This window comes from Penicillium chrysogenum (assembly GCF_028827035.1).
Source record: "Penicillium chrysogenum strain IBT 35668 chromosome Unknown utg000005l_segment0_segment0, whole genome shotgun sequence".
Classification (NCBI taxonomy): domain Eukaryota; kingdom Fungi; phylum Ascomycota; class Eurotiomycetes; order Eurotiales; family Aspergillaceae; genus Penicillium; species Penicillium chrysogenum.
The window spans coordinates 848,960-863,556 of NW_026622753.1; the positions used below are offsets into that span (position 1 = coordinate 848,960).

General features: G+C 48.6%; 7 protein-coding genes across 7 annotated transcripts; 4 read left to right on the plus strand and 3 right to left on the minus strand.

Annotated features, from left to right (window-relative positions):
- Positions 1–1,400: 1,400 nt before the first annotated feature.
- Positions 1,401–2,508, minus strand: N7489_008711 (acyl-CoA thioesterase; the record flags this gene model as incomplete). Its single annotated transcript, XM_056714461.1, has 2 exons — positions 1,401–2,315; positions 2,398–2,508. 2 exons carry the CDS (start codon positions 2,506–2,508, stop codon positions 1,401–1,403), a joined length of 1,026 nt encoding a protein of 341 aa, XP_056562083.1.
- A 609-nt stretch (positions 2,509–3,117) lies between these two features.
- N7489_008712 (kinase domain protein) lies at positions 3,118–3,515 on the plus strand (the record flags this gene model as incomplete). The annotated part of the gene is given in 2 exon segments (XM_056714462.1): positions 3,118–3,291; positions 3,303–3,515. 2 exon segments carry the CDS (start codon positions 3,118–3,120, stop codon positions 3,513–3,515), a joined length of 387 nt encoding a protein of 128 aa, XP_056562084.1.
- A 748-nt stretch (positions 3,516–4,263) lies between these two features.
- Positions 4,264–6,060, plus strand: N7489_008713 (uncharacterized protein; the record flags this gene model as incomplete). Its single annotated transcript, XM_056714463.1, has 1 exon — positions 4,264–6,060. One exon carries the CDS (start codon positions 4,264–4,266, stop codon positions 6,058–6,060), a length of 1,797 nt encoding a protein of 598 aa, XP_056562085.1.
- Positions 6,061–6,266: 206 nt separating this feature from the next.
- Positions 6,267–6,965, minus strand: N7489_008714 (GNAT family N-acetyltransferase; the record flags this gene model as incomplete). Its single annotated transcript, XM_056714464.1, has 1 exon — positions 6,267–6,965. One exon carries the CDS (start codon positions 6,963–6,965, stop codon positions 6,267–6,269), a length of 699 nt encoding a protein of 232 aa, XP_056562086.1.
- A 349-nt stretch (positions 6,966–7,314) lies between these two features.
- On the minus strand, positions 7,315–8,843 carry N7489_008715 (uncharacterized protein; the record flags this gene model as incomplete). Its single annotated transcript, XM_056714465.1, has 2 exons — positions 7,315–7,326; positions 7,401–8,843. 2 exons carry the CDS (start codon positions 8,841–8,843, stop codon positions 7,315–7,317), a joined length of 1,455 nt encoding a protein of 484 aa, XP_056562087.1.
- A 1,045-nt stretch (positions 8,844–9,888) lies between these two features.
- On the plus strand, positions 9,889–12,995 carry N7489_008716 (OPT family oligopeptide transporter; the record flags this gene model as incomplete). Its single annotated transcript, XM_056714466.1, has 3 exons — positions 9,889–10,731; positions 10,787–12,331; positions 12,819–12,995. The coding sequence occupies 3 exons, from the start codon at positions 9,889–9,891 to the stop codon at positions 12,993–12,995; spliced, it is 2,565 nt and encodes an 854-aa protein (XP_056562088.1).
- Positions 12,996–13,026: 31 nt separating this feature from the next.
- Positions 13,027–14,557, plus strand: N7489_008717 (MFS transporter; the record flags this gene model as incomplete). The annotated part of the gene is made up of 2 exons (XM_056714467.1): positions 13,027–13,310; positions 13,363–14,557. The coding sequence occupies 2 exons, from the start codon at positions 13,027–13,029 to the stop codon at positions 14,555–14,557; spliced, it is 1,479 nt and encodes a 492-aa protein (XP_056562089.1).
- Between the last annotated feature and the right edge of the window lie 40 nt (positions 14,558–14,597).

Below are 14,597 nucleotides of genomic sequence, written 5' to 3' on the forward strand. Positions count from 1 at the left end.
AGTCAAAGTCACCTGTGGAAAACAAGAATTTATGAGGCAAAAGGTGCCAGTGACTGGTAGGTGCAGGTGTAGTCAGAGGAAACCCTTAAAGCAAGAGCAGTGCTGGGTTCTCCATGGAAAAGGTAGGAGTGCAGCAGTATCAGACATAGACCAATCATGCAGGTGCCGGTGACGCTCGAAGGTGGAGTGCACGATGGGCTGATACTGAAAGGAGAGGCAGGGGCAGGTGGGCACAGGGTGAGGAATGATGGGCTTGAAATTGGACAAATCAGAGTGCTAAGATGGGAAGGGTGGGAATCGTCCGATCAGAGAGCAAAGTGGAGGACTTTGGCCTGGGCGCCTAAGGAGCCGCGAAATGATTTGTAACTACCGTATCCGGTCTCGGACGGGTAACAGGATTGCCAGGTATCAGGGGGAAGTTGATTGCAAGCAAATTCAAACTCACCAAATCACTGGAATGGCAGTCAACGCCTGCGAATCCAAGGAAATGAAAAGGAGCAAAGGTGGTATCGCGATGGTCAAGATAGAGCTTGGTCAAAGCACCTTGAAGCTTTCGGGTTGGGTCACATGATGTGTATGGAATTCAAAAATTATGTAATCTTTCTGTCACTTACACTTTACTTTACCGTTATTAACGGATTGTGCACTCAACTACACAAAAATCTGTCAGGTATTGTCACAGGACATCAGCCAATCTCGGATACCATCGGAGCCGACCTCTGTTTTCTCCCTTGATGAGATCAGTGATCAACATTCAGAGCAATTGTACGTGTTTTCAATTAAACCCAGGATTCGAATCCTACAACACAAGTGCAAGATAAGTTCTGGTTACTGTTGTATCTATTCCAAGCTATAAACCTTGAATTGGAGTCTAATCAAGCGATTTCTATAATATCTATCCATACTTGGTCTCGAGAACACTTCTCTCCATATTAATGAAGCTAGACCTCCAGGGCTGGTATAAACTTTCATTAGTCTCTCCGTGATATCTTCTGGCATTATCATTCGTCATACTCTCTTTGGATCATCAGTTTATATTATCCCGGATAAATAAAGGTCCGGGTCTGATGAGGCTCTGCACTTTGGGGTTGGGATATGTACACCGTGCGTGTGTAGATAAGTAAGCCTGCCTACAGCCGGGTGAGAAGTAGCTTATATTTAGAAGTGTACATATACAACCTCTACATACATTGTTTGCAGGTTTGTTGTACATGTAATGGAAATTAGATCAGAGTGGACCATGTCGGTCTTTCTTTGGAAATTAAATTGCAGATCTGTGGATGTATGAAGGGCCCGTTGTTTTGGATTTCCAAAATCTAATATTAGTTAGGACATTGAGATCATCAAGACGCTTGGATCACCCTCTGCATGGTGACCTATCCACTCGATATGTGTTACATCTATTGCACCCATTCATCGAACAGCTTGGTATCCAAATTAGTATATCCATCGACAACCTCCAGTCCCCGCAGGCGTTCCTGCTCGATGCGCTCCCAGGTCCACTCTTCAACATCCCAGGAATCAGTATTCTCCTTCTGCTGCTTATCCAGTGTCTCCTGGCTAGGAACCTGGTCATTGTTTATCTTCAATACCTCCCGAACCAGTGTTTCATCCACGCCTCCCATGGCCGTGATACCTTCACCATTGCCAGGAGTTCCAACGTCGGAAGTCTCGGCTGAGAACTCTGCATCGGCTAGTGCGGTCTTGGCTTCACTCTCTGGGGGCGGCGTGGGGAGGAACCCGCTAGCGCGCAGAAGCCGCTCCGGGGGAACAGTAAGCCGACCCTTTTTAACCACGTACTTGCTAACCGCCACAGCAAGGACCACCTTTTCGCCGTCACTGTGGCGTGCAGGTCGCATGAAGCAGGTCAGGATGTACATCCACTTTGCATCCCAAGAGATCACCTTAGAGTGCATCTCATATAGTTCGAATGGTTTGATTTCGCGCTTGAATGTGCAGTAGACAGATCCGAGCACGATCAAGACTGGCTTGCGCCTTGGCGCCGGCTTTCCCTCTTTCTTGCTTGCGGCTAGGAACTCCTGGTCTAGTTCCTTGCTCACATTGCCGACTCCAGGACTGTAAATTCGGCTCACGAGCGCTGTACGCGAAACATCCAGATCCGTAAAGTAAGTGCTGTTTGATTTGTGCAGGTTGTAATCGGTCTCTAGCAACGGTGTGCGAGATGTGACCATGCATGGCACAAAGATGGGATGTGTTGGTTTGCCTCGGGAGTCCACGATAAGTCTCCCCTTTGGGAGAAGTGGCGCACTGGGTTTCAAACGCAGATTTCCTACGAAGTGATACAGCAGGCGGAACTGTTGACTCGGTCAGTAGTGTAACGTGTCGTGGAGAGGATGTCAATTCTGACGGTCGAAAAAGGGGCCAAGGAAAGCTTACATGCCAGACAAATGGGAGATTTTTTAAGTTAATCACTGCCAGAAGCAAGGCCAGGTTTCTCCATGAGGCGAGCGATGTTAGGCCTGCTAGTATTTCGCGTGTATTGTCCATAATTAAACCCTCTGCAGATATGGAATCACAGGCAAATCAACAGAGAAGAGAAGATCCGATGGTTTGATATAGGTACACTGGACATGGGTTGACTAGGATATACTCCGGCTCATCTATAGATGTTTCGGGAGATAAGAACTGTTGGAATCAGGGAGACTTGAGCACACGTTTAAAGAGAGACAGAATGTATCACAAGGAATGAATGTTGACCCAAGTTGGCCTGAATTGATGAGTTCCCCAAAGCCGAGCCTGCCGATCACAGATGACGACCCATCGTGAATTCCCCTTTTGTTGGGAGCCGAGGCCAACAACTAGTGGACCCACGTGATACTGTGATTACTCATGGTAGGTTGTGGGGCCCCGGAGGTCGCCCTTGAAGGCTGACATAGGGATGTCAATGGCACTCAAGGACATGTTCTGGTCAAATTCTGGTCAAAGAGTCTTTCTTTGGTGATATGGAGTAGTTGGCGCTTGATTAGTTCTAATGGTAGACCATTGTTAGAATAGCGATTTCACTCCGACTTTTCTACGCTCAAGTTTCTCCTTTGACATCAACCACTACTTATCATGACGCCCCAAGAGACTCCCTTTGAATAATGAGTTATTTCCATGGCCAAGTGCCTTCCAATTATCTACTTTTTCAGCACCGACTTTGCCTCCGTAGGTGAGCTAGTATCCCAACATATCGATGTGCTGGGTCCTATGCCACCGAGTTGGTGGATGCACTGGCGGGAGCGAGGCCAATTTTTTGACGATGATGGACGCCCAAAAGAGGCCCGCTACGTATGGCCCAGAATCGAAGAGGCTTTGAAGAAGGTGTGCAGAAGTATCGACGAAAGCGTGGATGTGAGTCTGACAGGGAGGAAGCAGCTGCTATTATTGATCCAATGCGGCGAATGTTTGTATTCCAGCTTGAAGAACGGCCAACAACCCAGGAGGTCCTACAGTCAGACTGGAGGGTTAAATGGGCATTACCTGGATTGGAACGCAGTTCGCAGATGGAGTAGGAGCCTATACTTAACGCATTCATCCAAACACGTACATGCCTGTATATCTTGACATTCACCACACTATAACTATAGATCTGTGACCCGGGATTCATGAGAAACTTGCTGAGCTTGGTGAATCTCCAATGTCTTATACTTTCCCGCTTGAAAATAACTCCTCAATCAAAAGGAACACTCGAACATGAAGTAGTACCCATCATCCACCATTTGGGGTCCATTACGATGGTGGGAACCGAAACGTCCAAATTGTATAGAGGAAAGCGACTCCGAAGGATAAATCAAAACATCAAGAACAAATGGCATAGTCCAATAAAGGCATAATGGAAAGCAAAAAGTCAATACACAATAGATGAGGACGAAGCATCGGCAGTCTGTTGCTACTCTCAAGTTTGTTTTGGCTGATTGCCTATGTACACTTACCCTCCCATCAAGTCAGAATATAACATGATCGAGTTTTCTAATCTCAAACCTGGTCTCAGCACTAAATTATCCTTCTTGCCGGTCTCAGTAACTCCTTTTCCCACTTGCCCATTGCTTCCCAGGCAACCCCAATCGTTTGTTATCGTCACTCCATTTCTCTGGTATTGATCACTAGAAAATTTGACCATCACCTCGAGTATCAGGCAGTTTTATCTTCGAACCTTCCTCCTAGGTCCCGAAAAACAACTTCTTCGTTTACCGTCCTCGTTTCTGCTCGTCTCCGACAACCCACTCCTTTCAACGGCCCAAAACCTCTAGGATATTCATCATGTCCGACGATATCACGATCGCAGGTTATCTTTTTAAGCGCCTTCATCAAGTTGGCCTGCACGCCGTGCATGCCGTCCCTGGAAATCACAACCTCGCAGTACTGAGAGAAGCCTCTGATGCAGGGCTTGAGTGGGTTGCACACCGTAACGATCTTAGTGCTGGGCTTGTCGCAGACGGATATGCACGAGTCAAGGGCATCGCCGCCCTGATATCTTCCTTCGAGAATATTATGCTGTCGTCACTCTCAACGACAATCGCTGCCTCGTACCAAAATAGGATTCCAGTTGTGCTTGTCATTGGGACGCCTCAGCGCAAGGCACAAGCTCAGGCTTCGAAACTCCACCATTCATTTTTCGACGCCCAGCCTGATATCCCGCGACTGCCTGATGACTTTCAAATACTCGCTGACTGCTTCGAGAAGATCACCATCACTCAGGAGTTCCTTGTTGACGCTAGTGAGACGACTGCTCAGATTGATACTGCCATTCGAGGATGTATCATGCAATCTCTGCCTGTTTACATCGAATTGCCAGAAGACTTGGTCAACTGTATGGTACCAGCCACGGGACTTGTTCAGCGCTTGGACTTCACAACTCCGCCTCACGATGCTGAGATGGAAAACACGGTAGTGGTCAGCATCATGAACAAAATTAGACACGCACAACGACCCCTGATTCTCGTGGATGCGGGTGTTCCATCTTGTGGTCTTATTAATGAAGCGAACCAGCTGGCGAAGACGACTAGTTTCCCCACTGCTGCGACCCAGTTCAGCAGAGGTGTCGTAGATGAGACACTCAAAAACTTCCATGGGGACATCTCGGATTTCGATATGTACGGTTCATATTTCAGATCTTCGGACCTGATCCTCCTGATTGGACCACTGAATACCACTGAGTGGGCTGCGACTGCCCTGTTCGAGGCGAAGACAGCACAAACCGTCACGTTCAACAGGAATTCTGTTGTCATCGGAGACCAGAAGTACGAGCTCTTTTCTAGACCTGTGCTTCAGCAGATTCTAAACTGCCTGAGTGAGAAGAAACCCCGTGATCTTTCGCCCTACCCAACTTTACCCAATTTCCGCGACAGCATTGATATGCTTCCAGCTCAGAAACAGCAGTCACTCCTTCAACAGGACATTTATTGCACATTTTGGCGACGGATGTCTCTTTTCTTCCGTCCAGGCGACATTATCTTGACCGAAACCCCCAAAGCCCAGGATGGAGCACGCTGCTTTGTCTTGCCGCGGGATACAATCTTGATCAACCCCGGAGCCCGGAAGTTACCCGGACACATGCTTGCTACCACCTTGGGTGTTGCTTTGGCTCAACAAGGTCTTGCCAAGACGAACTACCTGCTTTCACACGGACGAACAGTTCTCTTTACAGGAGCTGAGGGTTTGCAAAAGGCTCAAAATGACTTGAGAGCCATTATCGATAAGGAGCTCAATCTCATCATGTTCGTCATCAATGAAGGAGCACCCGTCATTGAAAGTCTACTGCACAAAATGGAATACCAGCGGCAAGATTCTGATCCCTGGCGATATTCAGAGTCTGTTTCTTTCTTTGGAGCCCCCCAAAATACATCTTACCCAGTCTCCGTCACCATAGCTAGAACATGGGGCGACTTTGATGTCATCATCCATGATGAGATGATCCAATCCGGGGTAGGACTGCATATTGTGGAGTTCATGATCGACCCCAAAGACCCAAGTCAAAGCCCGTGTCTTCTTGCTGAGATCTATGGCCCGCCCCCGAGCCCTTTTACCTTGAAAAAGTACCACCTCAAGCAAGACTGATGGCGGTGGTAATGGGATAGTAAAGGAAAGACCTTTCGGATCTGAAAGCTGTAAGATTAGACAAGATACTTTGCAATACGATGTCCAGTTTCACAACTGTGCCCGCAAACCGTAGAGAAATATTGAAAGCAACATGAGAGAAAGATACATAAATAAACATAGAAATAGATAACATCTTTCTGAATTATGTGACATTCAGCCACCATCTATACGGCCGATAACTCTCGCATCATAGCCCACATAGTAAACTCCTCTAACGAACCCCAGAAGCCAGCAGGACACTTCTGGCTACCAACAACAGTGAACCCCTGTTTCAACCAGTAGGCACCAGTATCTTCTTTAGCAACCCGAATCATAATCCGTAGCGGAGAAGACCCATCCTTTCTATTGACCTGATGCCGACGCAAGATCTCCTCTTCACACGCTTTCACAAGATTTCCCGCAATACCTCTGCCGCGGTATTTCGGATCTGGGGGAAGAGCAACAACAGCTAGCTCATAGTCTCCGGGACAGGCATGGGCATGTTGATGAAGGATCTGATCGACACGTCCATTATTGGCTGTGTCTTCCTTCTCAACGGAATTTGCATCATGCCCGTCTTTGGTGGTAGGCATCCAAAGGCCGTCGTCTTTCCATTTCTTCATACTTGCGGTCCCGATCACCTCGATTTTTTTATCTTTCCCATCTCCCACAAGTGCCACCGCGGTAAATCCGTCTGCACCGAGCTCCCTGGACAGATCAGAGTCGGCGTGTAGTCGTGTCTTGGTTTCGGGGAACTTTATTTTGACCGTGTGGCTGACGCGATAGCTGGCGTTCACCATGTGTGTGAGATCTGAGATCCAGGACTGATTGAGAAGATCTGACGATGCATAGACCTTGATATGGAAGGCCATCTTGGGGTCCATGTTTGGAGCTGGGTTGATTCGAGGTTGAAATTGGCCAAGCGAAATCAATTGCTATGCAATTTCCACTGTGGGGTTGAACACCCGCATGGATGGAGCTAATGAGTCACAGAAACCCGGGGACCATTCCCGAGGTTATACAAGTAGCCCTAACCATCTCTATTTTAGGTGAGGTGAGAGCGCGATTTACAAGTCTTTCTGAACTAGAAAATCTGGAATAATAGATGATTCCTTGGGCATTTCGATCTGTATGTACGGAGTAGTGCTATAGAATTTGCTGTTGCAGAAGGCAAACAAGTGCCTCGATAGACAATGAAGGGCCCAACCACGGTGGCCCACAAGCCGGAGCAACTCAGAGCAGGTACTGTTATGAGTGAGTATACGGCTTCAAAAAGAAAAAAGAAAAGAAAAGAAAAAATAGTTGCAGTAAGAACTCACCGGAATGAAGAGGCTCGGAACCTGCTTCTCGTACTCAGTCCATGTGGCCCCATACTTGGTTTTGCATTTGTTGATATCCCTCATGGCACGGTGGCCAATCATGACCGCGAAGAACACAGGGTAGAACCAGGGAAGCGGACTGTCGAACCCGGTGATCAGTGCCCACGACAAGGCGAAAAACATGTCACAACTGTAATGGACCTTGCGAGCCAATCCGTACCACCCATCAACAAAAAGGGTATCGCCGTCCTCCGTCACGAGTGTCTTTGGGTTGTGAATATGTCGCCAAGGAAGCTGGGGGAAGGTGCTGCGCTCAACCATTTTGCCTCGCTGCATCATGCGGAAGGCATTCTTCTGGCTGTTTGCAGTGTCCCAGACCCAGTAGACGAAAAGATAGGCCGCGGACCATACAATCAATATATTTTTGTTCCACGCATACGTCGACGGGTGGCGACCATCCAGGTATAGAACGCAGTGGCAGTAAGACATGGGAACACCAGCCATGTTCCAGAATATTAACAAGAAGCCCAGTTTCTCCTGGTACATGTCCCATGTTGTGGTGATGAGGTGTTCCGCTTTGGCGCAGGCGTTGGCGTAAAGGAAATGTGCCATGACAAGGAACAAAACCTCACCAGATACGTAACCGTAGCGTTCATATTGGCGAGTGGCAGCCGCGCAGCTCAGACCCAAGAGCATGAACCATGGGATACGGACTTCATAGAACATCTTAAAGTCCAGGATCCCAAACAAACGTGGGTTCAGCTCGGCTCCCATGAAGAAATCATAGATTGGGTAACCAGTAATGCGGTGCTGGGCACCACGAGCAAACGCAGAGAAATAGGCGAGAAAGCTGACGAGAAACCCGGAAAGGATCGCCACAGACATCAGAGGTCCGAACTCATCCAGGATAGTGTAAATGGGGAACAGACCGGTGTAGTGTAGACAGACCATGTTGAAGATTGTGAAGTACAAGCTACTGTAGGCCGAGCAATAATACATCAGCCGGTTGCCTTGCAGATGACGAAGAGGCTTGCCGTAGCAGGTGAATCCGGGCAAGAGGATGTAGCATGCTGCCTCGAAGATGTAGAATGTCCAATAGATGCGCCACGCCCTGAAGTGTGGGAACGCACCGGTGTAAACAAGGTGACACAGGTGCTTTCCGAAGTCCATCCAGGACTCCCCGTTTTGTGGCAGAGGTAGCTTCCCATCATAGTAGGTCGCGCCGATCCACATGTACCACATCAGCAACGGGAACCCAATCATGAGCGCCAAGGTTCCGAGTGAACCGCCGAATTCGAATTCCCCTGCGTAGTCCACTTTCGGATCCATGCCGGGGATCCATCCCCCAGCGATTTGCGCTTGCTTGAAGTCATCGTGGAAATTTGGTTTGTCGACAACCTGATCGTTGCCATGGTTTCGGCGAGACTTGACTTGGTCGTCCATCTTGAGAACTTGAAATATGATGTTAATTGAATTGAAGGAAACTAAGGAACGGACGCCAACAAAGTGCACTCACAGTCAAAGAAGAGCACAAGCTGATACTGAATAATGGAGAAAGAGGAAAAGAAAGAAGAAGGATGAAAGGGAAAGGAAAGAAGAGGAAGAGGGAGGAAGCGAGGAATTAGCAAAGAGGAAGGAAAGACGAGGGAAGAAAGACGAGGGAAGAAAGACGAGGGAAAGAGGAAACAAAGAGGAAGGGAAGACGATGGAAGAAAGATGAGGGAAAGAGGAAGCAAAGAGGAAGGAGCGGATGGCCTCCGGATTATAACCTTGGGAAGGATCAGGTCGACGCAATGATACAGTTCCCGTTTGGGTTTAGATCCCGCTGACCTTATCCCAATTAGGTTTAGACCCCGCTACTAGCGTTACCTGTAATTAACCTTCGAACGATTCTTACATTTGATCTTAGTACTTCCAAATTTCATACTTACTCCGTACATGTAGGTAGCTCAGATAATTTAAACGGAAAACATTCAAAATTGACCTGCAGGTATAATATACAGCAATCCTTAGACCTCGATAAATCCTTCCTTGGCTGTTGAGTATAGTGAATTTAAGTTCGCCAGCTTTTTGCTTTGTAGATTTATCATTTCATACTGAAGGAGTAAACCCCGACAAGCTGACAACTTATTCGTTCTCGAGCTCCTCAGATTACATTTCCTTAACATGTCATATAATGGTACTTTTACGCATTCAAGCATTGCTTACATGTAGCTTGTCAGACCTACCTCTGCCCCTTTGAGAATCTTTATTCCTTTGTCCCTATGAATCTACGCAGAGGAATCCGTGGCATTAATTGGATCATAATAATGGATACAGAGACAGCCTCTCGTTCTACTCCTAGCCTCCCATTATGTAAACCTCGTCTAATGCCCACCTTGGAAATTATGTGACGTCAGGTGATCTTATCGAGGAATCGCATTAATCAGCGACGCTTATCAATCCGGCATTTCCCCAAGGTTGGATTTCCCCAGACATTCACCTCACTATGACTGATCGGTCGGTCTCGAATTACCAGACCATCAGTATGGACGGAAATTCCTCGAAACAGCGCTGGACTGTGGAAAGGTCATCCTTGGATCAGCGGCGTACAGATCCCATCGATGATCCGACGCCAAACCACCAAGCTCCCGCCACATCCCCTCAGAGCTTCACTGCGCGCTCACTTCTCGTCGGTCTTATTATCGGTGCCCTTGTTACATTCTCCAATACCTACTTCGGCTTGCAGACAGGATGGATCAGCACGATGGCCATGCCCTCGGCCTTGATTGGCTTTTCGGTCTTTAAAGTTCTATCCAAATACCTGTCTTTCCCCTTCACGCCCGTCGAGAATGTCTTGATACAAACGGTTGCTGGTGCAGTGGGAACTATGCCCCTTGGATGTGGATTTGTTGGCGTCATACCTGCTTTGGAATTCCTGCTGAAGCCTGGTGAAGATGGGCCTAAAGGCGATGGTGGAGAAGGCGAAGGAGGTCCTTTGAAACTCGGCTTCTGGAAGTTGGTTATTTGGAGTCTGGGAGTCTGTCTCTTCGGTGTTGTATTTGCGGTCCCACTACGGAAAGAGGTCATTGTTCGAGAGAAGCTGCGGTTCCCAAGTGGTACCGCCTCGGCGTTGATGCTCAAGGTTTTGCATGGTTCTGGGAAAAACGAGAAGGTTATAGCGCCAGACAGCTCACGCGAAGGGCTTCTGAGTACGGAGGCCGAAGCATCTGGACAGTCGCGAGGAGACACAGGCGCCTTGAAGGATGGCGAAGCTGAAGACCAAGCTTCCAAAGAGCAAGATTGGCGCTCAAAGATGCGCATCTTAATTGTATCATTTGCAGTGTCGGGTGTATATGTGAATACCCCCAAATTGGACATTGAGGTATCTATGCTAACAAAATTAGACTCTTTTCTCCTACTTCGTCCCTCTAGTCCGTACTATTCCTCTGTTTGGCGTGGACATGGCGGACAAATGGCTATGGACCCTCAACCCGTCACCCGCATATATTGGTCAAGGTATCATTATGGGCCCGTCAACGTGCATGCATATGCTTTTTGGGGCAGTATTAGGGTGGGGCGTTCTATCACCGCTGGCTAAGACCCGCGGCTGGGCCCCCGGCCCGGTTCAGAACTGGGAAACTGGCAGCAAAGCATGGATTGTCTGGATATCACTAGCCATAATGCTTGCCGACTCACTTGTTAGTCTTGGATGGCTGGTGTTAAAGCCCATCGTGAATCGCTCTCCAGGATGGATAGCCCGCCTCCGATCCACTCGCGCTGGCCAGTGGATTGCACTTCGACTGCAATCTTCTCAGCACTCATATATCAACTACTCTGCTTTGGAGTCGGAGCCTCATATTTCGTCCCACGAAGATGATGATGAAGATGATGATGATAATGATTACCAGAGACTAATAACTACAAGCAAAGAGGAAGAGGAAGAGGAAGATGCACCACCATCTCAACTCATCTCAACTCGCACGGTTGTGATTCTCCTTCCCCTGACTCTCCTCCTGAATGTCGTGTGCATGCACTTTGTCTTCGGTGAAATCATTTCCCCTTTTCTATCGACATTAGCGACTCTGCTGGCAGTGCTCCTATCCATTATGGGTGTCCGGGCTCTTGGAGAGACCGACCTCAACCCAGTTTCGGGTATCAGCAAGCTGACACAGCTTCTCTTTTCACTTGCCACGCCAGCATCCCATTTCTCCAGACGCACCGCACTCGTGACCAACCTGCTTGCAGGTGCGGTCTCCGAGTCAGGAGCTCTGCAAGCCGGTGATATGATGCAAGATTTAAAGACCGGTCATCTACTCGGCGCAAGCCCCAAGGCACAATTCTATGGCCAGATAATTGGCAGTCTTGTGGGTGCAGTTCTGTCAACTGCCGTATACAAACTGTACGTCAGCGTCTATGAGATCCCAGGCCAAATGTTCCAGACACCTACCGCATATGTGTGGATTTTCACTGCTCGCCTTGTGACCGGCGAAGGGCTGCCCGAAATGGCTGGACAAGTCTCTATCATTGCTGGTATCGTGTGGGCATTCCTTACCGCTCTGAGGATCGCAGCTGCCTCCCCAGCCTTTGCACGAAACGGGAAACCACCCCCTTGGAGATCTTGGATCCCCGGCGGTATTGCTGTTGCCGTTGGCATCTTCAACGACCCTTCATTTACCCTGGCAAGAGCTATCGGTGGTATCATTGCATGGTGGTGGTCGCGCAAGCACGCTGAATCAAGGACCGACCGACAAGTGGTCGACGACAATGCTACTATCGTGGGATCTTCTCTAGAGACTGAGTTGCAGGATGGTCAGAGATCATCTACGTCGGCCCAGCAGGCATCTGAAAAAGAAGATTCTGCTTCCTCGACTGTCGTTGTCCTTGCCTCCGGCCTCATTTTGGGTGAAGGTATCATGAGCATTGTGAATCTTCTTCTTGCAAGTGGACGCGTTCCACATCTCTGATCGGGAGGGGTATGATAAAATGCTCTCATTGCCGTATAAACTTTGCATTTCTTATGATTGAAAGACGTATTGGATTTAGAGATGATACTTTTGGGCGATTTTAATTGAATTTCGGGTCTTTTTTCGGGTTTTTATGATTTACAATATACTGCCACTTACCTGTTATTGCCTATGTCATGTTTCCGCTGACTTCAGGTTGATTCTCAGAAGGTTATACCCCCAAGGTGCAGTTGAGAAATATAGGAAAGGTCCGTGGCAGCACAAACCAGGTCATGAATTTGACGAAACAACAACCTTGGTCTAAGGGCTTAACATTCTTTACGGTTATACTCAAGTCGAGCCCATCATCTCTCAGTTCTATAGTAAATCAAAAGAGCCCTGGTAAGTGCCCACAAGCCCCAGGCCGGCCCCGGCCGACAAACCCGAGCCCGATAATCCGAGAAATCCGAGAAACATCGGGATTAACAAGCAGCAATCACTATCTCCGAGACGTAGAAGGACACTAAATTTCAAATGGATCCTCTATCGCCACCAACAATATTGTCGACCGTATTCTGAAGTGATCCGAGGCTTGCTCCGACATCGGCATCGGTTCAGCATCGATTTGCCGAAAAGCACCCTACATATGAATATCCGTCCACGAGAGTAGCAATCCGCACTCTGCGGCAATTATCCCATTCATGGCCCGCATGTGGCCCAAGGGCAGTCTTATGAATGTACAAGGCAAGGCCGAGAAGGATCCTACATCTCTTGATCCGGCATATCTCGTCAAGTGGGATAAGGACGATGTATCGAATCCCCAGAACTGGAATCCCAGGTACAAATGGTGGGTGACATTCCAGTTGGGCATGCTTGCGTTGGCGGGTAGTCTCGGGTCAAGCATCACCACGCCGGCCGATGACACTATCGCGAAGTATACTGGCGTGAGCAGCGATGTTGCCGTACTGGACGTGTCGCTGTATCTGTAAGTGAAGGCGCAAGTGATACACTCGAAGTAATGCTAATAGTAATACCAGCCTTGGTTTCGTCTTCGGACCTACCATCTGGGCTCCACTGTCAGAAATCTGGGGCAGAAGAATCAGCATGCTCCCCGCCGTCTTTTGTCTAGCATTATTCTCCATCGGCACTGGCGTAAGCACAAATGCAGCCTCGGTGTTTGTGACACGGTTTTTCGCAGGGTTCTTCGGATCTGCCCCGATTAGCAATGTCACCGCGGCACTAGGCGATATCTGGAGTAAAGAGACGCGCGGGACTGCTATCAGCCTGTATGCAGTGGCAGTGAACGGCGGTCCGGCGCTAGGTCCAGTGATCGGCGCAGCGCTCTTGTTGAATCCTCATATGGGCTGGCGCTGGACTGCATACATCCATGCAATCTGGGTCTTTGTTATTTTCACGTTGACCTTCTTCTGTTTGCCAGAGGTATACCCGCTGGTGCTACTCAAGCGCAAAGCACAGCGACTTCGGAAAGACACTAATGATTCGAGGTTTTATCATCCTCATGAGCATTTGAAACTGGACGTCAAATCCGTTGTTACGAAGCAGCTTGCCCGCCCATTGAGAATGCTGTTCACCGAGCCGATTGTCACTTGTATTGCCTTCTATGCTTCCTTTGTTTATGGTGTTATGTACCTAACTCTTGAGGTATTTCCAATTGCATTCCAGCAATCTCGAGGTTGGAATCATCTTGTCGGCTCTTTGCCTTTCCTGGGATTATTGATTGGTGTCATATCCTCGGTGGGTCTCAATATCTGGAACCAACATCGCTATAACCGAATATCTAGTGAGGCGAATGGAAAAGCAGTGCCCGAAGCACGACTTCCACCCATGGCATTCGGGGCGGTGTTCTTTGTTGTAGGGCTCTTCTGGTTTGCTTGGACTGCTGAACCACCTCACCACTGGATCCTGCCGTGCCTTGCTGCCGTCTTTATAGGAATTGGGTTCAACTGCATTTTCCAGCAATGTTTGAACTTTTTGATTGATGTATATAAGATCTATGCGGCTAGCTCAACGGCGGCTGTTACGTTTCTTCGAAGTTTGCTCGCTGCCGGGCTTCCCTTGACGGCGAAACCGATGATCAGGGCCTTGGGGATCGGGCCCGCTGTTTCCATTGTTGGAGCTGTGGCTGCGGTGCTATTGCCAGTACCCTTCTTGTTTATGAAGTATGGCCCAAAGCTGCGGGGACTATCGAAGCTTGCGCCTGAAGATTCCTAAGATCGCTCCCTCATCCATATATTCATCTCCAGGAAGGGCT